This window comes from Scyliorhinus canicula, chromosome 9, assembly GCF_902713615.1.
Source record: "Scyliorhinus canicula chromosome 9, sScyCan1.1, whole genome shotgun sequence".
Lineage (NCBI taxonomy): Eukaryota > Metazoa > Chordata > Chondrichthyes > Carcharhiniformes > Scyliorhinidae > Scyliorhinus > Scyliorhinus canicula.
In genome coordinates, this window is record NC_052154.1 from 87,505,402 (window position 1) to 87,532,201 (window position 26,800).

The 26,800-nt window shown below is 46.1% G+C and overlaps 2 protein-coding genes across 2 annotated transcripts in view; one reads left to right on the top strand and one right to left on the bottom strand.

Annotated features, from left to right (window-relative positions):
* Window positions 1-26,800, top strand: part of st3gal2 (ST3 beta-galactoside alpha-2,3-sialyltransferase 2) — a 510,319-nt gene that overhangs the window by 274,788 nt on the left and 208,731 nt on the right. The window lies entirely within an intron of this gene.
* Window positions 5,638-6,035, bottom strand: LOC119971504 (reactive oxygen species modulator 1). The gene has a single exon (XM_038807115.1). The coding sequence runs from the start codon at window positions 6,000-6,002 to the stop codon at window positions 5,763-5,765; it is 240 nt and encodes a 79-aa protein (XP_038663043.1). The 5' UTR covers window positions 6,003-6,035; the 3' UTR covers window positions 5,638-5,762.

Below are 26,800 nucleotides of genomic sequence, written 5' to 3' on the forward strand. Positions count from 1 at the left end.
GTGTGTCCAAAAATGCAACAGAATTTGGAGAATAGTCCATGGTGAGTCTGATGGTGGGATGGAATTTATTGATCTCATCGTGTAGTCGTTTCAGTGATTCTTCGCTGTGGGTCCAAAGGAAAAAAATGTCATCGATGTATCTGGTGTATAACATCGGTTGCAGGTCCTGTGTGGTGAGGACGTCTTGTTCAAACTTGTGAGTTTCTGAGGCATGAAGGATGCGTGAAAAGAATGCTACGGGTCTGCCTGCCTGGTTGAGGGTGGCTAAGGCAACGTCCGATGCGTCACTCTCTACTTGAAAGGGCAGTGTCTTGTCTACTTTGTGCATCCCGGCCTTGGCTATATCGGCTCTGCTACGGGCGAAGGCCTGTTGTGCCTCGGCTGTCAGGGGAAAATGGGTGGACTAAATGAGTGGACGGGCCTTGTCCACATAGTTTGGGACCCACTGGGCGTAGTACGAGAAGAACCCCAGGCAGCGTTTGAGGGCCTTGGGGCAGTGAGGGAGGGGAAGCTCCATGAGAGGGCGCATGCGGTCGGGATCGGGCCCCAGAACTCCGTTCTGGACAACATAGCCGAGGATGGCTAAGCGGGGCGTGCTAAACACGGTCTTCTCCTTGTTGTAGGTGAGGTTGTGGAGAGTGGCGGTGTGGAGAAATTTGGCGAGGTTGGCATTGTGGTCCTGCTGGTCATGGCCACAGATAGTGACGTTGTCTAGGTACGGGAAGGTGGCACGCAAACCGTACCGGTCGACCATTCGGTCCATCTCCCTTTGGAAGACCGAGACCCAGTTGGTGACGCCGAAGGGAACTCTGAGGAAGTGGTAGAGACGACCGTCCGCCTCGAAAGCGGTGTATGGACGGTCCGATTTACGAATGGGGAGCTGGTGAAGGCAGATTTGAGGTCCATCGTTGAGAAGACTCGGTACTGTGCAATCTGACTGACCATATCAGATATGCGTGGCAGGGGGTACGCGTCGAGCTGCGTATACCGATTGATGGTCTGGCTGTAGTCCATGACCATTCTGTGTTTCTCCCCAGTTGTAACGACTACCACTTGGGCTCTCCAAGGGCTGGCCTCGATAATGCCCTCCCGAAGCAGCCGCTGGACCTCGGACTTGATGAAGGACCTGTCCTGGGTGCTGTACCATCTGCTCCTGGTTTGCAATCCGGGATTAGATTGGCGAAGAGGGAGGGCGGATCGACCTTTAGGGTCGTGAGGCCGCACACTGTGAGGGATGATAGGGGCCCGCCGAATTTGAGGGTTAGGCTGAGATTGCACTGGAAGTCCAGGCCTAGGAGTAGGGCAGCGCGGAAATTAGGGAGGACGTAGAGGCGGAAGCCGCTGAATTCTATGCCCTGGACCGTGAGTGTGACCGTACAGTACGCCCGGATTGCCTTGGAATGGGATCCGGAGCCCAGGGAAATTCTTTGGTTGGCGGGGTGGACCGCGAGTGAGCAGCGTCTTACTGTATCTGGGTGCGTGAAGCTTTCGGTGCCCCCGGAGTCCAGCAGGCAAGAGGTCACGTGGCCGTTGATTTTCACACTTGTCGATGCGGTGGCCAGGTTGTGCGGACGAGACAGGTCGATCGTCACTGAGGTGAGTTGTGGTCGGTCGTCGCTAATGTCGGATGATGGGGAGCCTGAGGGGTCCAGGTCCTGGAATGCTGTCCATGTCCATGTCCGTGGGGGAGACAAGATGGCGGCTCCTGAAGTTCTTGCGGGATCCCCGGGCCGCACGTTGCGGGGGTTGGATAAGATGGCGGCGCCCATGAGCCACACGTGGACTGGGGGGGGAGAAGATGGCGGCGACCACTGGCCGCGCGTGGCCCCGGGAGGTGATGATGGCGACGCACACTGGCCGGCAGTGGTCCGGGGACGTGAAGATGGCGGCACCCACTGGCCGCGCGTGGTCCGGGGAGATGAAGATGGCGGCGCCCATTGTGTGTAGACGAGACGGGTGGGAGCAATAGCGGCGACTGCGCGGGCCTGGAACACCGCAGTGAAGTGCCCCTTTTTGCTGCAGGCCTTGCAAAGGGCAGCGCGGGCTGGGCAGCATTGGCAAGGGAGCTTCTGCTCGCCGCAGAAGTAACATCGGGGACCCCCAAGGTGCGCGGGCTGGTGGCGCAGGCGTACTGGCTGGGTAAAGCCCCCGCTGGGGCGGCCGTCTGTATGGTCCACAAGGGGTAGGAGGGCGGGCCGCGCGGCTGGTGGGGTAGGCCTGTATGTTACGTGAGGGGACCGTCATGGAGAGTGCTAGCTTCTTTGTTTCAGCTAGGCCGAGCATGGCCCCTTCCAACAATCTTTGGCTTATGAGGTTCGACCTAATCCCCATTACGAACGGTCCCGTATAAGAAGGTTGGAATGTTCGGTGGCCGTAACGGCCTAACAGTCACAGTCCCGGACGAGTGGGATTAGGGCCCGCCAGATGTCTTCTATGGACTCACCAGGGAGTTGAGAGCGAGTGGCGAGTACGTGCCTGGCGAAGAGCGTGTTCGTTTTCTATGTGTAGTTTTCTTTGAGGTATGCCATGGCTTTGGCCTAGTTCGTGGCGTCCTGGATCAGCGTAAACACGTTGGAGCTCAACTTTGAGTATAGGATTTGTATCTTCTGAGCCTCCGGAACAGGGGTGGTCGCTGAGTTGATATACGCCTCGAAGCAAGCTAGCCAGTAATTAAAGTCCTTTCTGGCGTTGCTTGATTTTGGATCCAGCTGCAGGCGATCCGGTTTGATTCGGAGAGCCATCTTTTAGAAAATTTTAGAGCAATAAATTGATGCACGATCAATTGTACAAAGACTAGAGTTGGATACAACTGAGGCTTTATTGCAATAAGATGTGTGGCCTCCCACAGCAGCTGGCAGAATGGCTGCTGAATGGAGGACACGCATATTTATACTCCGCCTACTGGGCGGAGCCAGCAGGCAGGGACTACCGGCGAACCTGTACTACAGGTTCTACCTTACATCACCTAAGCAGGTGTAACAGTGGTTTACCACAACTGGGCATTCCTCGAACTCTGTATCTGCGAACCGGGGTGCCGCTCTCCGTGCTGCCATCTTGTTGGCTGGTATGAGTGTGTGTGGGGAGTGCAGTGCTTGTATGTGGCTGCAGCTTGTCAGCCTCTCGAGTTCCACCATTTTTCATTGGAGTTGCTCTAGTTCCAGGTGGCGCCAGTGCTAGCCCATTAACACATCCTGAATTACTCCAGGACCAGCGCCACTTCCGTGGTCATAGAACACCAACGATTCAGCCCTGGCGTCAGCACTTAGTCTCTGAAACAGAGAATCCAGCTCTTGGTCTTTAGGATTTATAAAGAACAAAAATAACCAGACACAGGCTTTGGCTCAACTATAAATTTGTTGTTTTATCGTATCCACTAATATCCCCAGTTCAGATACTTCTATGATTAGTTGAAATAACACAGAAAATACACCCCGGCTCCCCAGAGAAAAAAATAACCCGTCCCAGTACAAAACAGCCTGAGGGTTGACTGACGGATCACAAGCACAAGAAAATAAACAGACCTTCGAGAAAGGTTCCCCAAAATTGACACAAATACCCCATTTCAAATTCTCCTGCAGCTAGCTTAAATTAGTACCTACAATTCCCAGATGAAACCTACGAATTGACTACTGTCCTCCTTTCGCCAACTGAACCAAATGAAACCACAACAACCTGTTTAACAGAATGCAGACAAAAACACTACAGAGGCAATTCTCCGATATGGAGCCCAAGTGTTCGCCCCGTCGTGAACGCTGTCACGTTTCACGATGGCGCGAACCGGGCCCTGGTACGACCGATTCTGGGGGGCCAGCACGGCGCTGGAGCAGTTCACGCCATTCAAACCCCCTTTTGCGGCGCCAAAAGGGCGCCACGCCAACCCCCGCATGCGTAGTTGGGCCGCGCCAACCTGCACATGCGTGGGGGACTTCTTTCGCGCGCCGGCCAGGACCAACATGGTGGCCCCCGATCGCGGGCCAGACTCCATCGGAGGCCCCCCCGGTGAAGGAGCCCCCCACCCCCATCACAGGCCGCCCCTCCGACCGTTCCCGCAGAGTTCCCGCCAGCAGCGACCAGGGGTGAACAGCGCCGGCGGGACTCTGTTGTATCGGCACGGCCGCTCATCCCAACCGGGCCGGAGAATCGGCAATTCCAGCGGCCGGTGCCGTGCCAAACGTACCGGCGCAAATGGCGCCGATTCTCCGTACCTCGGAGAATCGCGCACTGGCTTCGGGGCACCGTGGCGCAGTTGCAGCGATTCTCCGGCCCGGCGCGGGGCTCGGGGAATCGCCCCCAACACCTTTTATCAAAACTTTACAAAACCCTCAGACGAATATCTCTATGATTTAGCTGAAACGCATACAATCCCCAACTGTCCGATGTCGATTGTAGGTCTTGAGTTAAGATAACCAATCCTGACCCCCTTCTGACTGCAGCAACCACGCTCTGATAAGCTCTTCTTCTTACAATGATTCAACTCCGATATCAAACACCTTTACTGCTGTTAATCCTGTTGCAGTGTCCATAGTTAACACCTCTAAGATTATTCCATATATAGTTCAGAAGAATATGGTTACACTGTTTGAAACAAGGGTTATTCCATGGAAAAATAGCCCAGATGAACATGATCCACTCTCACATTGTTTAAACAATTCTCCTGGGGCAGCACGATGATGCAGTGATTAGCACTGTTGCCTCACGGCTTCAAGGACCTGTGTTCATTCCGGCCCTGGGTCACTGTCCATGTAGAGTTTGTACATTCTCCCTGTGTCTGCGTGGGTCTCAGGGTAGGTGGATTGGCCATGCTAAATTGCCCCTTAATTGGAAGAATTTTAAAATTTAAATTAAAAAAAAATTTCCTGCTGTTTTGAGGCAATACAGCAACAGCATTTGACCACGAGGTTGATGAAGGTTTGAATGGCTCACTTTTCTCTTCGAGAGGAACCAATCATAGTGACAAAGGCCAGATTCCAGTACCATTGTCTATGATGTTGGTCTTAGTTGTATTTCAATTCTTTAATTGTACTGTATCAACCGCAAGCTCCTTGCACCATTGGAGAGGGTAATCAGTGTCTTAATTACGATAGCCAACAAGAGGAAATGAGATTTACCTGATGCCACTGTTCCACAATGGCAAAACAGTCAAGGTCTAAACCTTGGCTTTTGTATTTTGTGGTTCAAAACATGAGGTCAAACCATTTCTATAGGTTTGGACTTTATATTCCATGAATTTCCCAGTTGGAGGAGATTCCGAGCCTATAAGATGGGAAGCTCGAGTCAGAAAATTTCCTTGGTAGCACATAGATGGTCATGTGGGCAGGCCCGTGTCAAAGCAGGTTAGGAGACCCACCTCAGTTCTCTGGGACTTTGCCCCAGTTGTTTTAGAGAATTGTAGGCCCTCTAGTTCCTCATCCCTCACAAGCCCTAAACACCCCCTACCCACCCTGACGCCTTCTCATATCCCGCAGGCCATTTTCATAGACACTCACCCAGAATCCACCATGGGAAGAAGTCATGTGGAAAGGAAAAATAAATAAACTTCTAAAAATCCAATGCAGCTTTCACTATGCAGATCTAATGGTGAATAAAACTCCAATTCATGAAAACAAAGCTTTTTAATTACCATAAGGGATTAATCTCTTTTTTTAAAATAGTAAATCATACACTTTAATCTCCGTTATTATACAGCTGTAATCAAAGGGACAGAGACCGGTGATACATTATCTGCAAGTCTTGAAATTTCAGCAGAAAGAGAAGAATGGTCGTTAGCATCTGATTCCCATTCCAATCGCCATGAAGGTTCCAAATGTGCCTCCGCTCTGCATCATGGTCTTCCCCACACCACCCAGCAGCTCTCGCCCCCTCAGTCCCAGCTGGAGGCATGAGAAACTGCCAAAAAGTGCACCGGCCGCCATGCCAACTGCACAGCTCATCATGAAGCCCATTCGAACTCTGTTGAAGCAACTGGGCTGTGACTGCCCGTATGGTCCCACTGTCACTGGCATCGCGGGGCGGGGGGGAGAGGGATTCTGATTCCCAGTCCTTCAGGACATCACCCCGGAGGAAGTCAAGGGGATTAATCTCTTATTTAAAAAACAAACTTATGTTCATGTCCTAATCCTTGAATGGCATCTTTCAGTTGTCAATCAGACTGTGAACTCAGAAACCCCGCTGAGATAATTGTAGCTTTTAAAGTGCTGCTAGGCATTCATAATAAATAGCTTTTGCAGAAATGTCAACAAAGAACTCTACTGAAACAGGCAGGGAGATGGATTTGAGACTGGGAAGAGATCAGCTATGATCTGTTTGAATGCCAAAGCAGGCTCGAATGGCTGAATTGTCTACTTCTGCTCCTAATTCCTATGTTCCTGAACAGATGCTACACCATCTGGCCTTTCAATTGAAGCAGTCCAGAAGCTTTTTTCAAAACAATCATTGACAGCTGCAGCTAATTTTAAGAACACAGGATTTTAAAACAAACTTCATATCATGATGTTAATAGACAATCAAGAGCACTTACATTGTTACGACAGTGGACTACACCTACCAACTACATATGGGCATATTGAACTGGTTTTCAGAAAGATCTGTGTTATTAAAAAGAATTACAACTAAATATTAGTCAACAGATAGCTGATAATGTAAAGTAACCACTTTCTGGAAAATTTCTATGTGGGGCAGCACGGTAGCATGGTGGTTAGCATAAATGCTTCACAGCTCCAGATTCGACTCCCGGCTTGGGTCACTGTCTGTGTGGACTCTGCACGTCCTCCCCGTGTGTGTGTGGGTTTCCTCCGGGTGCTCCGGTTTCCTCCCACAGTCCAAAGATGTGCGGGTTAGGTGGATTGGCCATGCTAAATTGCCCGTAGTGTCCTAATAGTAAGGTTAAGGGGGGGGAGTTGTTGGGTTACGGGTATAGGGTGGATACGTGGGTTTGAGTAGGGCTCGGCACAACACCGAGGGCCGAAGGGCCTGTTCTGTGCTGTACTGTTCTATTCTATTCTATTCTACAGTATTATATTTGACAGACAAGTCTTGAGAGAACATGGAACATCACCTAAACATATATCATGGTGTATTTCAAACAGAGACACTTGAAAGAAAGATATGAAAAATGCAAAAGACTGAACTTTAATCTCCTTTGGTTCTGGAGACAAAAGACTGATTTGCACATCTCAGCCAAAATCCACACCCTATTGATTTATATCTCAGAATATGTAAAATGGTCTGACATGAAAGAAAAATAGACTCTGGGCGCAATACATGCTTTCCCCCACCTTCCCCCTCCCCCACTCCCCCACCCCAAGGAATACACAAGGATAATTAGGTTGAGAAACTAGCTGTAGATCAGTGCTAGGTGTATTGAGTGTGTGTGTGACAAGAAGAAGAACGAGTCACTCCTGCAGAAGCAGGCTACTTTTCTCTCTGTCTCCCTTTTGTTGTAGGCAAGGGTTAGCAGAAACAACAAGAAAAAAGAAAATAGGATAGCCCAGAGTCCAGAATCAAAGTCCAATGAGGTATTCTTTCACGGAGGTCAATGAGCCGAAAATCGATGCTGGATAATTCACTTTTCCGGTGGTGTTTACTTCATACGATGGATGAGATAGGCATACAAAGATTATTCGATCTTGTAGATGCTGGTACAGGTTTTTCAGTAGAAGCAGGATAGATGCGGTCAGATATCCAATCTGGGCCAAGAGCTCCTGGTCAGTGATGTTGCTAGTTAGATGGCAAAATGGCAGGCTGAGACTTTGTCGTAGAGCGAGGCAATATTACTGGTTGCACAAACTAGAGGTCAATGTCACTTGAATCTCACCCCTGTCACTGCCTTTTTGTGAAGGGCGTGTATCCCTCAGCTGGGTCCCCGAGATTGTGGAATGTCTCAAACGTTAAGAATTGGAAACGGTTGTTTTATCCTTGTCCTAGCAGACAGACTCTTGTTGACCAGCCTGGGTCTTTGTATAGCTCTCTTTCAACTTAGTCTGTCCAGCCCACAATGTGTCAAAGGTTAACAATCAGGGTTACTTGCTTCTCTGTTCAGACATTTGGCACGAGACCCTTTCAGGAACAACGTGAAAATCCTTCTGGCTCATCAGACACTTCTGTTCTACTTAAAATCCAATAACAGTCACAAAACTACACAGACCTGCCTTTTACCATTAATTACATCATCTGCATCCCAAGCATAAGCCATTCTCCAGTCTCCTCCCACTAAGATATCCCATACTTGCTTAGCTAGGACTAAACACAATCCCTCATAAATTATCTACACCCAGGGAGCCTCTGAAACATAAACAACATTCTATTACCCATCCATATATAAACAAGTAAAGGGTTAAAATCAATTATTACCTCACCTTTACAATCTTATAATAATGACTTTAGCAGACATAATGCCTTTATGTATTCGAACCCAGAGATTTTAATTACATTACTACACCAAATAAAATATAATATGCATAATAATTTCCTACATTCATTACACTTCTAGGTGGCACGGTGGCAAAGTGAGCAAGCACTGCGGCCTCACAGCGCCAGGGACCTATGTTCAGTTCTGGCCTTTGGTGACTGCCTGTGTGGAGTTTGCATATTCTCCCTGTGTTTGCGTGGGTTTCCTCGGCATGCTCTGATTTCCTCCCACAGTCCAAAGATGTGCAGGTTAGGTGGATTAGCCATGCTAAGTTGCCCCTTAATGTCCAAAGATGTGAAAGTTAACTGGGGTTATAAGGATAGAGCGGGGAAGTGGGCCTAGATTCGGTACTCTTTCGGAGGGTCAGTGGAGAGTCGTTGGGCTGAATGGCCTCTTGCTGCACTGGATTCTCTAGTTCTAATGTTCATTAAAGAGGCTGCATGCTATTTTACTGGTCAGCACTGCAATTAACCTCTCCTAACAATGACCAGCAGGACAGAAGTAAAGAAACCATTAGAGAAAGTTACGAGCACTACTTAGAGTATTGTTAAGCTTTCACTGTTCATTTGCTGATCAACTGACTACAATAAATTTGAAGAGGAATTTTGAAATACCTTGGGAGACTTTGGACCACTTTGCAAAGACTTCACCGACACTCTTAACAACATTTGTTCCAGAAATTCTCTGAGGATTTAAACTAATTAAAGTCAGTGCAATGCCACCGTACCTTATTGGAGACCTCATCAGATTCATCAGGAGAAAGGGAGTGTTTGATCATGGGTATCTTGCTAGAGTGTTTCTTGCTCTGAAGAAGGATTGGGAGCAGGAGCTGAGGTCTGGCAAAGCACCATCAGCTGCTGCAAGTGAGAGGGACAGGAGAGTGAGGTGTTACGTGAGGAAGCTGTTCTTTACCAAGGAGGTCCTTATGGAAGGAAGACTCAGACCTTGCAGCATAGGAAAGATTACAAAGCCCAACAAAGATAAAATAGCACTTAATTTATATGATACTGGAACCTACCAGGCTACCACAGATGATATCAGTTGCATACCATAATCCTTTCTGACTTCTGTATGAGGGAAATCTCTCTGAGGAATGACATTGGGCAGTAGTCGCTAGCCTCCCTGTGGCATGTTTCTCAATGACAGGATGTGGCCTGCTGTTGGCCGGTGGTAGGATCTTCTAATCCCGCCGTTGTCAATGGGATTTCCCATTGATTCCACCACACGTCACTGGAAAACCCGCGGCACCGTTGGCAGGATCAGAAGATCCCGCTGGCGTGAGGAGCTGCAAAATCTTGCCCTATATCATGAGGTACTGCCAGGGTTGTTCAGGATTAACAGGACTGCAGGATTCTCCATGGTCCAGGGTACCTTTGACTGCATACATGTGGCCATTCAATCCCTTCATTCAAGCTCCGAGGTATTCAGAAACAGAAAGGGACTTTATTCCCTCAACATGCATCTTGTCTGCGGCCACTGATAATGGATCATGCAAGTAAATACCTGCTCTCCAGGGAGCTGCCCCAAAGCTTTAATAATGAGACAGTCATCGGTCCCACAGATATTTGATGGCGGGCAGTTCAAGTATTCTCCTTAACTCACTTGAGAGGCTGTACCATGATAGCCTCATCTCAGATGCTACCATCTCAACATGGTTTGGAACAGTCTGGACTGATTGACTGGCAACTAATAGGACACATTTGGAGTGGTGGGGGAGGAAGCTGCCATCAGAGAGAGGCATGTAGTTTCCTGTATCGAAATTGCTACATCACTACCTCCCACTAGGGTACATCTGTTCAGTCAGTCCAGTGATCTGCTAAACTACAGATTTCTAGGCAACTGAGACACCCTGTAGTGAGGATTTGTGCCCTATCCTAACCTCCCAGTTACATGTGGTCTCTGAGCCGGTGTTTTTGACTATGATTGATGCAGTGCCTTTGTGCTGAGGTTGGGAGCAAAGATCGTGGACATAAGGCACAGAAGGAGCCCATTCGGCCCACTGAGTCCATGCTGACAGAGGAATCCAGTCAGTCACACACCTCTGTTCGATTCCCACACCCCTGAAAGTTATTTCCTTCACGTTCTATCCAGTCTACATCTTCTTCTTCCACTTCCTCTGTGAGGCAAGCTGGAACTCATTCCAAAGAAGCTGAAATGAGAGAGATAGGGTTAGGCTGCAGCTTTTCGGGCCTCTGTAGGAGGATATGTGCAGTGGGACCATTGGGACTTTGTGAGTGAGGACAGGTGTGGGGGATTATGGATTAAGAATAGTTGTGGAAATGTCAGGAAGTGGTCACTTTTTTTTATTTGTGCATGGGATGTGGGCATCGCTGGCTGGGCCAACATTTATTTCTCATCCCTGAGGGCATTTAAGAGTCATCCGCATTGCTGTGGGTCTGGAGTCACATGTAGGCCAGACCAGGTAAGAATGACGGATTTCCAGATGGGATTTTAGGACATTCAACAATGGTTTCATGGTCATCATTAGATTCCAGATTTTAATTGATTTTAATTCCAGATTTTAATTGATTTTAATTCCAGATTTGTATTGAATTTAAATTGCCCCATCTGCCAAGGTGAGTTTCAAACCCGTGTTCCCAGAGCATTACCCTGCACCTTTGGATGATTAGTCCAGCAACAATACCACCATGCCACTATCTTCACGTCATACATCACCTGCTCTGCCTGTGGCCAGGGCATTTGCCAGTCCCCTCCCAATCATAGCCAGTATTACCTCCTCAAGGGGAGTGATCTTATGCAGTTGTGCTTCCCCTCCCTGGTCAGGTACTCCTGGCACCTCAGATGTGCTATCCTGTCTTGGAAGTAGCAGTTGTGAATGATAAGTGTACTTAAGTGTGTGATGCCTCCCATGGATAAAAAGCTGCCAGATGTGAGGTGTGAATAATGCCTGTGAAGGATACAATAGTGTGAGTTATGTAAGTGTTATAGTGAGATGGAGGATGAAGTCAGGTTGTGACACTGGTGGAACAGTCGTTGAGCAGTGAGATGAGATCTTATTCACTCGTGTCAAATCATTTCTTGCAGAACCGAAGCCTTGTCCTGGTCATGACATTCTTGGGATCTCCTCCAGGCTGACAGTAAAAGGGTGCCCGGATGGCACCAGCAATGCCATCCTGCCTAAATGCCAAATTTTTGGTGCTGGAGGTGTCCTGCGTGTGTGTTGGGGAGTGCGGGGAAGGCCTGGGGGCCCCTCATGATGAGTTGGGACTTGGTGGTGGTGGCATCGGGGGCTCCAGCGATCAAAAACGGCATCCCGATCTCTCGCTACTCTGAGGAGTTTTTGGGTTACGGGTATAGGGTGGATACATGGGTTTGAGTAGGGTGATCATTGCTCGGCACAACATCAAGGGCCGAAGGGCCTGTTCTGTGCTGTACTGTTCTATGTTCTAAATGCGCTCGTTATGGGACTTTGTTCCCATGTAGTTAAATCGCACCCGTAGTGTCAATTTTAGCGTTGCCAGGTAATTTAAGTCATTGTCATCTGCAGTTGGCCCCAAATTTGCAGGCTAATTCCAAACTTTCAAATTTAGTACTTGTTTTCACTCTTCCTCAAAATAACCCCCATTGTAATTGTCGTACATTTTCATATTATAAAATCTTTATTCATACCCTATTTGATCTTATTATGGTTATATGTGTGTAATGACTTAGGCCAGGCCTTTGAGATTGGCCAATTAGAATACGAGTTCCCTGATCAGTGGCCCAATCAGGAAACCCCTTTTTCTGTATATAACAGGGAGTGTCAGAGCCTCTGCACTCCCGGTGTAGACAGCAGACTGAATGGTCATGGTTGTTCAGCTGCTGGGTTTGTAAATAAAAGGTATTCTGGTGACGAGACTTCTGCCTCCGTGGACTTATTACAATGTGATCCCACAACCAATGGACCAGATCTAAACTCTGGAGTCCTGCATCACCCATTTGTGAAGGATGGTGAACAATGAAACAACTAACTGGAGGAAGAGGTTCCATATGTATCCCCATCTTCAATGATGGGGGTCCCAGCACATCAGGGCAAAAGATGAGGCAACAATGTTCAGGCAGAAATGAAATGAAAATGAAATGAAATGAAAATGAAAATTGCTTATTGTCACGAGTAGGCTTCAAATGAAGTTACTGTGAAAAGCCCCTAGTCGCCACATTCCGGTCCCTGTTCGGGAAGGCTGTTACGGGAATCGAACCCTGCTGCTGGCCTGCTTGGTCTGCTTTCAAAGCCAGCGATTTAGCCCTGTGCTAAACAGAAGAGCTGAGTGGAAGATTATTCTCGGCCTCCCAGTCTTCAACCAATTCAATTCATTCCACTAGATATCTAGAAATGGCTGTAGGCACTGGATACTGTAAATGCTGTGGGCTATGACGATATTCTGCTAATAGAACTTAAGATTTGTGCTCCAGTACAGCTACAACACTGGCATCTACCCAGTGTCGTAGAACTGGACCAGTACAACCCACCTAATTATTGCCCCATCAGTTGACTCTTGATCATCAGCAAAGTGATGCAAGTTTTCATCGACAGAACACTGACCTAGACTAATTGAAGTATATACGATGCTAAAGGGAATTGACAGGGTAGACATCGAGCAGATGTTTTCCCTTATTGGACATTCTACAATTAAAACAGAAATGAGGAGGAATAACTTCACTTAAAGGGTTGTGAATCTGTCGAATTCTCTACTCCAGAGTGCAGTGGATGCTGGAACAGTAAACAAATTTAAGGAGGAAATAGATAAGTTTTTAATTAGTAGTGGGATAAAGGGTTATGGGGAGCAGGCAAGAAAGTAGAGATAAGGCAGGGGTGAGATCAGCCATGATCCTACTGAATGGCGGAGCAGGCTCAAGCGGCTGAATTGTCTACTCCTGCTCCTAGTTCTTACGGGGAGGCAGTGGCATAGTGGTATTGGCACTGAACTAGTAATCCAGAGACGCAGGGTAATGCTCTGCGAACGTGTGTTTGAATCCCGCCAGGGCAGATGGCGGAATTTGAATTCAATAAAAATCTGGAATTTTAAAAAGTCTAATGACAACCATGAAACCATTGTCGATTGATGTAAAAACCCATCTGGTTTACTAATGCCCTTTAAGGAAGGAAATCTGTCATCCTCACCTGGTCTGGCCAACATGTGACTCCAGACCCACAGCAATGTGGTTGACTCTGCCCTCGGGGATGGGCAACACATGCTGGCCTGGCCAGCGACGCCCACATCCCATGAATGATTAAAGAAAATAAATTGCTTTTATGGACAAAAGAGCTGAATCGACAAAAGAGAACTTGATATGAAGGCAGCATTTGATCAAGTATGGCATCAAGGAACCGTAGCAAAACTGAGGTCAATGAGAATCAGGTGGAAAATTCATCACTGGTTGGGGTCATATCTCATCCAAAGAAAGATGGTCGTGGTTGTTGGAGATCAATCAACCCAGTCCCGGAACATTGCTGCAGGAACATTGTCCTGGACTCAACCACCTTCAGCTTCTTCATCCTTCCTCCCATCTTCTGGTTAGATTTGGGGATGGTTGCTGATGATTGGACAATGTTGAGCATCATTCATCACTGTTCAGATTCTGAAGCAGTTCTTGTCCATATGCAAAATGATTTGGACAACTTTCAGGCTTCGGCTGATAAGTGGCAAGTAACATTTGCACCACAAAGTGTCAGGCAATGACCATCTCCAATTAAAGAGAATCTAAACATCTTCTGTTGATCATCAATGGAATTGCCAACACCGAATCCCTCATTTTCAACATTTTGGGGGTTACCATTGACCAGAAACTGAACTGGACTAGCCATATAAATACTGTGGCTACAAGAGTAGGTCAGAGGCTAGGGGTTTTGCAGTGAGTAACTCATCTCCTGACTCCCCTAAACCTGTCATTTATCTACAAGGCACAAGTCAGGAGTGTAATGGAATACTCTCCACTTGCCTGGATGAATGCAGCTCCAGCAACACTCACGAAGCTCAGCACATCCAGGACAAAGCAGGCTGTTTGGTTAGCACCCCATTCACCACTTTAAACATTCACTCCCTTCACCACCAATGCATATTTTCAATAGTTTTTACTATCTAAGAGTTACACTGCAGCAACTCAGCAAGGCTACTTCCAAACTCATGACCTTTAACAATTAGAAGGACAAGAACAGCAGATGCACACTACCACCTGCAAATTCTTCTCCACGCCACACACCACCCTGACTTGGGGCAGCACGGTAGCACAGTGGTTAGCACTGTTGCTTCATAGTGCCTAGGACCGGGTTCAATTCCTGGCTTGGGTCACTGTCTGTGCAGAGTCTGCATGTTCTCCCCGTGTCTGTGTGGGTTTCCTCCCACAAGTCCCGAAAGACATGCTTGTTAGGTAAATTCTCCTTCAGTGTACCCAAACAGGTGCCCTCGAGCGGCAACTAGGTGATTTTCACAATAACTTCATTGCAGTGTTAATGTAAGCCTACTTGTTACACTAATAAAAGATTATTATAAGATCATAAGATAGGCCATTCGGCCCATCGAGACTGCTCCACCATTCAATGAGATCATGGCTGGTCTGATATAATCCTCAACTCCACTTTCCTACCTTATGCCCATAAACCTTGATTCCCTTCTGATTAAAAATCTATCTCAGACGTGAACATACTCAACAACCCAGCCTCCAGAGCTCTCTGTGGTAAAGAATTCCACAGATTTACCACCCTCTGAGAGAAGAAATTCCTCCTCATTTCTGTCTTAAATGGGTGACCCCCTACTCTGAGATTATACCCCCTGGTCCTAGATTCTCCCACAAGAGGAAACATCCTCTCATCATTTACACTGTCAAGCCCCCTGTGAATCCAGTATGTCTAAATAAGGTCACCTCTAATTTTTCTAAACTCCAATGAGGCCCAACCTACTCAACCTCTCCCTCTAAGTAAACCCCTCTATACTCAGTATAAATCTATTTAACCGTCTCTAGACTACCTCCAATGCCAGTATACGAGGGGCTGTTTAGCACAGGGCTAAATCGCTGGCTTTGGAAGCAGACCAAGCAGGCCAGCAGGACGGTTCAATTCCCGTAACAGCCTCCCCGAACAGGCGCCGGAATGTGGCGACTAGGGGCTTTTCACAGTAACTTCATTTGAAGCCTACTCGTGACAATAAGCGATTTTCATTTCATAAGGGGACCAAACTGTCCACAGGTGTGGTCTAACTCGATTCTTGGAAAGTTTTAGTAAGACTTCTTTATTTTTATACTCCATTCTCTTTGAAATAAAGGCCAACATTCCATTTGTCTTCCCAGTTCCGTGGTCAACGTGCATGTTAGCTTTTGTGATTTATGCATGAGGACCTCTAAATCCCTCTGTGCTGCAGTTTTCTGCAGTCTTTCTCCATTTAAATAATATTCAGCTCCTTTTTTCTTCCTACCAAAGTGCATTTGTTCACATTTTCCTTATATTTCATCTGCCAAGTTTTAGCCCACTCACCTAACCTGTCTAAATGTGTCATCCTCACCACTTTCATTCCCACCTACTTTTGTGGCATTTGCAAACTTGACAATACTGCATTCACTTCCCTCATCCAAATTATTAGCATATATTGTAAATAATTGCAGGTTGCCTTCCTGAAAGTGCCCCGCTTATCCCAACTTTCTGTCTTCTATTAGTTAGCCACTCCTCTATCCATGCAAATATACTACCCCCAATACTCTTATCTTTTCTTATTAATTATCTTTTTGTGTGGTACCTTATCGAACACTTTTTGGAAATCCAAGTATTTTACATCTACTGGCTCCCCTTCATCTATCCAGCTCTTTAGCACCTCAAAAAAATTGAATAAATTTGTCAGGCATGATTTCCTGTTCATGAAGCTATGCTGACTTGGCTTGATCATATTATGTATTTCTAAATGTTTCTATATCATTGTTCCTTCACTGTCACTGGGTCAAAATCCTGGAACTCCCTCTCTAACAGCATTGCGGGTGTACCTATACCACAGGGACTGCAGTGGTTCAAGAAGGCAGCTCATCACCACCTTCTCAAGGGCACTTATGGAAGGGTAACAAATGCTGTCCTAGCCAGTAACATCTGTGAACAAATAAATTTTTAAAATCCAAATAAATAATGTTTAAAGATGCTCTGTTGCACAGTGGTTAATCTTTTCAATCATTGATTATTTTGTGGCACTTGCCTGCTGCAATTTAGTGATGGTTGAAGAAATGTTGCAATGCTTCCAGGAGGTGATGTGTACATGTAGCACGACATGTTCTTGGTGACTTTGTTGCGTACTTTCACAAAACCTTATACTAGTGCGATACTGCTTAAAATCCTTTCTCAATACAGTAGACAAGACTGAACCTATTGAATGAAGGAAGGAACTTGCATTTATATAGAGCCTTTCCCGAGTTCAGAACATCCCAAAGTGGTTTACAGCTAATTAAGTGCTTTTGCAGTGTAGCCTATGCTGTAATGATGGCAATAAGGCAGGCGATTTGTGCACAGCGCGGTCCCACAGTTAACAATGAGACCATGCCCTGATAATGTATTTAAATGATGTTGTACCATGGGATCTTTTATGCCCGACTGAGAGAGCAGAAGTGTTTCAGTTTAACATCTCATCAATGTGTTTCTGACCAGAGCAGCACGTCCTCAATCCTTAACCAAGTTTGTGCTCAAGTCTCCAGAGCGGGACTTGGATCTGCAACATTCTGACCACTGAACAATAGCTGACAGCATTCTAAAGTGGTACCTCTGAATAGTTTGTGCCTGTGGATATTTCATACAGAGACTTCGCCCATCCACCATTACACTTCTTGAAATCCCAATGATAATACTGCAGATTAAATACAAATAACCAATGAGATTAGTTGTTAATCTAAATCCAGGTAAAAGAACAAAAAGGACAAATGCTCAAGAAGGAATGGGTGACACTGACAGGGCACTATCTCAACTGGATAATTTCCTGCACACATCTTAGGAAGTAATGCAGGCATATTAATAACAGACTCTGCAGAATCATCCTCCAAACTGTTTGATCACTATGGTGCCTGCAATGTAAAGGATTCAATTTGCTTCTAATCTGTTCAGTGATGGGGTACGTAACCACTGGCCTATCAGATTGCACTAGCACATTATTCTTAAGGGTGAAAGTACTGAGCCCTATAGGTGCAGGTTGGTGGGGCAATGAGGTCAGAGACATGTCAACTAGTCACAAAAATAATTTGAGATTGTGCTGGCTTCAAATTACTGTCAAGGGCTGATTAAAGATGAAAGCTTCCTATCTTTGGTGGATGGAACAATGTAGGAATCTTGGCCAAGTTCCTCGTGGACTTGGGCTGACAGCACAAAACATCCCTATTTGGCATTAATTATTACCAATCTCACACAGACTTATGGTTTCATAATGGGAGGGAAAATACCACACTGATGCATTAAGGGGCATTCTTCTAAAGATCAACTGTGGAATGTTGTGGAAAGAGAGCAGAGGGAGGTTTACTTTGTATCTAACTGTGCATCTGACCTCAGAGTGACAACTCTGAAACTGGAATGGAAGATGTTCCATCCCCCAGTACTAACATGGTTCGCCTTGATGGAAACAAAATTCATCTATTGGAAAAGAAATGTTTGTAACCTGGACAGCTGCCGAGCACACTCACTTTCAAGTTAGCACAAGGATTCAGCCAGATTGGAGGTGAACAACGGGGAAACTACTTCAGCACAACAACAATACTCTTCAGAGTAAATTTTTTGAATAACATATGGATAGTGAGCAAGCCTGTGATTTCCTACTTACCATTTCCAGCTGGCAAGCCCTCCCCACTTGGATTACATATTTGGAAAATTTCTTTTCCAAGTATGGAAAGTTGTCTCGAAGCATTTTCCAGGGCAGAGGAGAAAAGTGCAGTATGTGCAATTGTGGTTCCCGTCCGTCAGTATCGGGTTTGAATACCAGCCATTGAGACTGACGTATCTCAGTAATTACACCTGTCCATTGTGCAAACTCAAAATATAGACCTTCAACACTTAGCACTAACTGGCAGTCTCACTCGGATAGGTCATAGGTTAATGTGGAGAATGGCATAATTTCACATTTGGGGTTGCCTTGAACAGTTTTCATTTGGGCAATAGTATCCACACCACGGGCAGCACGGTAGTATTGTGGATAGCATAATCGCTTCACAGCTCCAGGGTCCCAGGTTCGATTCCGGCTTGGGTCACTGTCTGTGCGGAGTCTGCACATCCTCCCCGTGTGTGCGTGGGTTTCCTCCGGGTGCTCCGGTTTCCTCCCACAGTCCAAAGATGTGCGGGTTAGGTGGATTGGCCATGATAAATTGCCCTTAGAGTCCAAAATTGCCCTTAGTGTTGGGTGGGGTTACTGGGTTATGGGGATAGTGTGGAGTTGTTGACCTTGGGTAGGGTGCTCTTTCCAAGAGCCTGTGCAGACTCGATGGGCTGAATGGCCTCCTTCTGCACTGTAAATTCTATATGATATGATACAGGTGGACTGTAGTGGTTAAAGAGAGCAGTTAACCATCACCTTACAAAGGGCAATCGGGGAAAATCAATAAATGCTGGCCTTGCCAATGGCACTCACGTACCAGGGAACTGGAGAATTGCTCAAGAAAGAGCAAGAATGGGTATTAAACATTCCTGGGTATGAGGTAGTCAGAAAAGATAGGAAAGGGGGAGAGGTGGTGGGATTTTTTAAAGAGAGCATTGAAGTTCTTGAGAAAGAGGATATTCCAGAAGGTTCAAGGACAAAATATATTTGGCAGGAGGCAAGGGAAAAAATGGGTGCTATTGCATTGCTTGGTGTAGTCTGTAGACTGCCAACTAGTGAGAAGGATGTAGAGGAACAAATCTTTGGGGAAAGTACAGAGAGATGCAAACATTATAGAGTAATTATAATGGGAGACTTTAATTACCCAAATGTAGACTGGGACCTTGGTGGTGTAAAGGGTGCAGAGGAGCAAGAGTCCCTAGATTGTGTTCAGGATAATTTTCTACAGCAGTATGTGTCCAGTCCAATAAGTAAGATTGCACAGTTGGATCTGGTTCTTGAAAATTAGATGGGCCAAGTAGATCATGCGTCAGTGGGGAAACATTTAGGAGAGAGTGATTATTGTATCTTAAGTTTTAGGATGATGATAGAAAAGGACAATAGGCAATCCAGAGTAAGAATAACTATTGGGGGAGACCCGATATTAATGGGGCAAAAAGGGAGCTGGGCCAGTTAGACTGGAACAAAAGGTTATTGGTAAAAACTAAAGTTGAACAACCTGGATGAGAAAAGGAGTTAGACATTAAGATAAGGAAGAAAAAATGTGCTTATGACAGGTTGCAGGTAGAAAATACAGTTGAGAACCAAGAGGAAAGGTGAAAAAGCACGTTAGAGAAATAAAAAGAGATTATGAAAAAAGACTGGCAGCCAACATAAAGGTGAATCCCAAAGTTTTCTATAGGCATATTAATACTGAAAGGGTGGTAAAAGGAGGAGTAGCGCCGATTAAGGACCTAAAATGGGACTTTACACATGGAGGCTGGTGACATGGCTGAGGTACTAAATTAATACTTTGCATCATGTTTACCAAGAAGGTAGGTTACCCAGGACATGGTAACAGATGAGGAAACTCTGTCCTTAGAAAGTTTCAAAATTAATAAGGAGGACGTGTTGAACTGAAAGTTGACAGTACTGAAAGTTGACAAGGCACGAGAAACGGATCCAAGGATATTGAAGAAAGTCGGAATAGAAATTACAGGGTGTGCTGACCATAATCGTCCAGTCTCCTCTAAATTCAACAGAGGTGCCAGAGAACTGGAGAATTGCAAATATTAAACTGTTGTTTAAAAAAGGATGTAAGAATAGCCCTTACAGGCCACCCAGTTTAAAGTGAAATGTGGGCTTCCTTCTTTAAACAATTACTCAGGATAGAAATAGTTGTCATTTGGAAAATGTGGGTTGATTGGGAAGAGCCAGCCTGGATTTCTAAAGAGGAAATTGTGTTTAACTAACTTGCAGGAGCTCTTTGTGGAGGTAACAGAAAGGATCGATGAGGGTAGTGCTGTTGATGTGGTGTGCATGGACTTTCAGAGGGCATTTGATACAGTGCCATTCAACAGACCTCTGAGACAAATTATAGCTCATGGAATAAAAGGGCCAGTAGCAATCTGGATATAAAATTGGCTGAATAATAGGGAGCAGATCAATGGATATTTTCAGCCTGAAGGAAGGTTTGCAGTGGTGTTCCCCAAGGATCAGTATCGAGAGCCTTGCTTTTCCTTTTATATTAATGATCTAGATCCTGGTGTGCAAGGGACAATTTCAAAGTTTGCAGATGACACAAAATTTTTAAGAATTGTGAATGTAAAGAGATGGTGTAGAACTTCAAAAGGACATAAACAGGTTGGTGGAGTTCAGCAGCTACGCGGCAGATGACATTTAAAGCAGAGAAGTGTGAGGTGATGAATTTTGGCAGGAAGGACATGGTTTGATTTAATTTGATTTGATTTATTTTCATGTGTACAGTCCAGACAGATTGCTTCATACATGAAAAAACATAGGACATAAATACGCAATCTAAATACATAGGCACAAGCGTCAGGTGTGCAGAGTGTAGTCCTACTCAGTAGAGAAGATGTAAGAAGAGATCAGTTCAGTCCATAAGGGGGTCATTTAGGAGTCTGGTAACAGCGCAGAACAAGCTGTTTTTGAACATGTTAGTGCGTGTTCTCAGACTTTTGTATCTATTTGAAAGGGACTCCTCAAATCCTGACTCCACTTTGGTCTGCTGTTCCTGACCTTTGACCACCCTTCACCAAGGGAGGGAAAGGTGGTGGAACTCCTTGTGTGTTTGCTCTTGGTGCTGGTCAAGGTGGACATCACATGTCCAAGTTAAAAGTGATCCTTTGAAGTGGTCATTCTGGCCTCTCTTCTGCAGCTATGCGCCTGGCTGACTATGGGGAAGGAGTGTTCAGTGTATCCACTGCACTTGAGGCCTTCCACTACTGGTGGGCACCACAGGCACTGGAGTGTCAATATTTGATAAGCCTTCTTTGTCTTTTCATTATGCTATTAGTTGTGTCCCTCTAAAATGAATAACTTTGTTAGTTTTGTTTGGTGATGCTAGGGTAATCCCGTGTCCCTTTATAGATTTTATAAGAAAAGGTAACTGGTAGTTTTTAGTTGTTAATATGTATTGTATCATCAGAACTCACTAGTTGGCAACTTTCTCGGAGCTGTTCCCCTTTTGCTGGCGCTGCTTTGCTAGCATTCAGCAGGAATCCTGTTAAAACATTAAACAGGTTCTCCACCACACTTCATGCCCAGAAAGAGGGAACAAATCAAAGGCATATCGCAGCCACTATGTCCTTGTTGAACCCCACCCAACCCCCTCACTTTTGCGAATGTCTGCAAGGTTCTCTAATGAGAACCTTTCATTTAATGAGATGTCTCGTTATAATGGTTTGGAGCCCTCGCTTAACATGCCGTTCCTCATTGCTGGTTCTTCCAACACAGAGAATTAGCCTCATGATACCTCTTTCTGAACCTAGTTTACAGGAACAAACATTGGTGTATAGCATGATAAAAGTAATAACAGAAATTATGAACAAATGGCGTTAGGGTTAGGATTTGGCATTCATTTTAATGGAATGTGTTGAAGAATTCTTGAAACTCCTGGTTACTGGGGTTAATTAGACATTCCCACATTACTTCAGCCCGTGGAAAAGATGTAGCTCTGATTCCTTTTTATTCATTCCATGTATATGACAAGAACACCTGCTGTGGGAAATTATAGATGGCAGACATGAAAGAGATATTTACCAGGAGAGGAATAAATAATCTTTCCGCCGCCTACTGAACGAATAGTGCTTCTGGTGTAATCACATGGTGTGCTAATCCAGGACTTGTGTAATGCCACACAATACATATCAGTGGCTTTTAAACCCGTTTAACTTTAATTTCAACAGTAACAAAAAAATTGGGGGGGGAATTCTCCAGCATTGGGCCCAAGAGTTCGCGCCGTTGTGAATGCCGTTGCGTTTCACGGCGGCACGAACTGGGCCCAGTTACATACAATTCTGGCCCCACAGGTGCTGGAGCAGTTCACGCCGGCCCCGACTCAAGATGGAGTTGGTGTTGAGGGGCCAGCCACTCCAGAAAGTAGGCCCGGGTGGGGGGAGAGGCCGGCCCGCCGATTGGTGGGCCCCGATCGCGGGCCAGACCCCATTGCCCCCGATGAAGGAGACCCCCACATGCCGCCCCCCGCCCCCAACCGTTCCCACAGAGTTCCCGCCGGCAGCGACCAGTGGTGAACGGCGCCGGTGGGACTGCCGCTCGGCCCATCCGGGCCGGAGAATCAGTGGCCCCGTCAATTCCAGCGGCCGGTGCCGCGCCTAACACGCCGACACAAGTGGCGCCGATTCTCTGCACCTTGGAGAATCGTGCGCTGGCGACAGGGCGTCGAGGCGCGGGTGCGGCGATTCTCCGGCCTGGCGCGGGGCTCTGACAATCCCCCCCTTGATGTCCTTTTTAATTTTTTTGTGTTCATTTACCTCAGTGGCAGGCACTTGTGATTTTTTTTCCTCCACTCATTGAGGAAAACATTGAGGCAGATAGTGTCAGAAAGTCAAGAAGAGCCAATTGTTATTTCAAAATAAAATGTTCTCATCGCTCTTTGTGAACTTCAGAATATGTGCCAATAACTCGCTCTACAATGAGTTTGCATTTTTCTGAATGTCGATGTTATACAATTGAACATCTGAAACCTATCTGTCTGTCGGGATGAAAAGTACTGAGCGGATTTTTCATTATTTTGGCTAAGTGTCATTTTGGACAAGAAAACGGCATGATTTTGCACCATCGTTTGAGACATTTTTTCAAAAAATAATTTTTTCCACTGCACCCATGATGAGATGGCTCTCATTCACTCACCCAGGGATCGATGGAGCATTAAAATCAGGGGGTGTTGCATTTCAAAGCCTTCTCTATACTTGTTCAAAGTCTAGCCAAGAGGATGACATTGACAAAGCTGGCTCCCAGGCTCTCGGAAGGAGGTCTGACCAAGTTCCTGGATGCTATGGAGGAGAGGCATGATGTACTCTACCCAGATGCCATCCAGTAAGGTCACAAATCTTGCATGGGAGTTGATAGCTCTGGTCGGCGCCAATGGCCTGTGCAGGAGTATAGGCGTCCAGTGCAGGAAAAAGATGACTTATGTGCAGAGGCCTGGGAGATGTCACAAAGGTCACAAGTGGAGCATAGATATTTAGGGCGGCTGTTACCTGCGGGGCAACAGACAGTGGGTGGCCTTCGAGGCCATGTGGCACCAGCTCATGCAGAACCTGACAGAGATGAGTGACAGTTTCCCTATTTCCGAAGTCCCCTCCTGCACTGGTTCGCACTGATCTCCAGGTACTTCTTCCGACATCGGTAGACTTTGGCCCGATAATGTCACCTCCGAGCAGCCAGTCTCTATGGTCCGGCATCCAGCAGTTAATAGTCCCTGTCACCCCTTCCTCCTCAGGGATCTGCTCCTGCCTCCATATGACTGCACGTTCATGCTGGCTAGTAGGATGACCAGCAAATCTACAGGCTCCATGTGTGTATCTGTGAAATAACTGAAAGGGAAAAGAGAGAATGAATGACCATTGAGGAGTCCAGTGCATGCTCTGACTCATTGCCCATTCAACTTCAGGAGCATCCTACTGATCAGTGACTGCTGTGCTTGCCTTCTCATTGATCTCCACTTCCTTACTATCTCCCACACTGGGGAGATGGGCATCCTTTTAGCTCTCAGGTCTCCCTGAGGGCGAACGCACAAGGCCCATGGATTAACTGCAGGGCCCTGTGTGCAGACATTCTGGCAGGCGGGGCAATGGCTTGTGAGGGCACCTCTGCACCAACACAACTCTGCAAACTTTGATTTTGTCTTGGTTGTAATACATCTGCGAGCCCTCCCAGCAAATGGTGAAGGCAAGCCTTGAAATTTATGGAATGGGAAGCTCATCATGGAAAGGATTAACTCATGAGCGCCAATCAGTGGCTTAAATGTAAATCATAATAATAATCTTTATTAGTGTCACAAGTAGGCTTACATTAACACTACAGTGAGATTACTGTGAAAATCCCCTATTCTCCACACTCCGGCACCTGTTCGGGTACACTAAGGGAGAATTCAGAATGTCCAAATCACCTAACAAGTACATTTTTTTAGGACTGTGGGAGGAAACCGGAGCACCCGGATGAAACCCACGTGGACACAGGTAGAATGTGCAGACTCCGCACAGACAGTGACCCAAGCCGGGAATCGAACCCAAGTCCCTGGCTCCGTGAAGCAACAGTGCTAACCACTATGCTGCCGTGCCACATCTCAGTTATGGTCTGTGCCCACCCTTTATTAAAATTGAGCACCTGAAACCGTCATCCACCAGAAGGGATAGGTAAACCTGTATCTAATGCAATTATATATGTCATTGCTTTTTTTCACCTACTAATTTACTTGTTAATAAACCTATTTGGCAATTTACAGTTTAAGCTACTAGTGGAGGGGTTAATTCTGACCTTGTACAATAGTGTAAATTGGGTGATAGCGAATTTGCAGTCAATTGAAATGAAAATTTGAGATAAATAATTGACTGTCGTTTCACAATTACACAGTCAAAATCTATACCAAAAATGTTTATTCTATTGTACTTCAATCAAAGGAGATCATGTGAGGGTATGTGATATAACTAGTCGCCAAAATATAGTAATGAGGATTTTCTGTTCAATCCCTGGACATGCTACACATTACCCAGTCATTTTGTAGGTTTTGCCACTCTCCTAGTAATAGGAAATGAATGCTCAACTACAGGAGAGGTCTGAGACTATGAACATGAAACAAATATGTAGAGTAAGAACTCAAAAGTGCAATCCACAGTCAGCTACTGAGTGCCAAGAAGACCTCATTCCAAAGATGCTACAGATGCTGAGGCAATGCAATTTTGTGACAGGGTGGGCAAAGTGAGATATAATCATCAATCTCAATGTTATATTCCTGTTGAAGATTTCTGGACCTACCCCAGTTTCCCGAGGAGGAGTTCAGTGGTGCGTGCGCAGGTCACCACTACCCACTTGGGAACCTATGGGAGCGAGGGCACCGGAGAGTTCAGGGGGGACCCAGATAAGAGGATCGCTGGTTGCGGGGGGTGGGTTGTGGTTGTGCAGAGGTTCGGGGGATTTGCTCGCAAGTTCAGTTATGGACAGAAAATGGAGTAGGACACAGTTACACCAAAGCTCCAGAACTGGGGTGGGTTACTCTCTTGGGTCAGGCAAGCATAAATTGAGATTAGCCAATTGTAGACTGTTGTACTGAAAGGAACGAAAAGGAAAATGCTGGAAAATCTCAGCAAGTCTGGCAGCATCTGCAGGGAGAGAAAAGAGCTAACGTTTCGAGTCCAGATGACCCTCTGTCAAAGCTAAAAGACGTAGAAAGTGGGAGATATTTAGCTGTTTTCTCTCCCTACAGATGCTGCCAGACCTGCTGAGATTTTCCAGCATTTTCTCTTTGGTTTCAGATTCCAGCATCCGCATGTTTTTTAAATTCACCTATATGTTTTAGAATTCCCTTTATACCAAAGAACCTTACGGGCCAATATTCTAAAAACCGCGAACAGGGAACTTCCTCCCTGACTCCAGTACAGGCCTCTGAGAGTGCGATTCGGGTCAAACTCTCCTTTCAAGTTATCCCCCGGTATAACTCCTACCTTCACTGAAGAATTTTACTTACTTACCCCTTAATGGCATCGATGTCACGGGTCCTGCGTTCTTAAGGAAGTGAAGTAAGCTAATAACCACTTTTTCAGGTTAAATTATTTTATTATTAACATACTCTTTTTATCTCATTAAATTAAAAACATTATTTACTTTTTGATGTTGTCTGGTTGGTTGGTGAGGCCTTCAGACTCTCTCTCTCTCTCTTTCACTTTCAAGCCTCCTGGTCATCTCTCCTGGTGCAGTTTTCTCTTTTCTGGCAGCTGCTGTCCTTCTTGCTTCTTCGGGTGCCGCTGGTGTTCTGCTGCTGGTGTCTTTGTTCTTGCTTCTTGCCTCGTGGGGAGAAAAAGGGGAGGAGTCTGAAGTCCACGCTGGTTTCTTTGTTTCAGCTGTTCTGATCGGGACCTCTGATAAGGATCGGACTTCGGGTCTTAAAGGGGCAGTCCATCACAATTTTCCAACAACACAAAAACATTTTTAAAAACTTTTTTCTGTTGCCTTTCTCCTGCTGCAGGTTGTAATAACCATTCTGATAGACTGAAATTGCTGCCCACAGTTTCTGTGCCCTTCAGCTGCCACCAACCTCTTGTGGGATCTTTCCCTGCACTCTCCTCGATCAGATGTTGGCAGACCTCTATGTTTCAAATGACACATTCTGTAT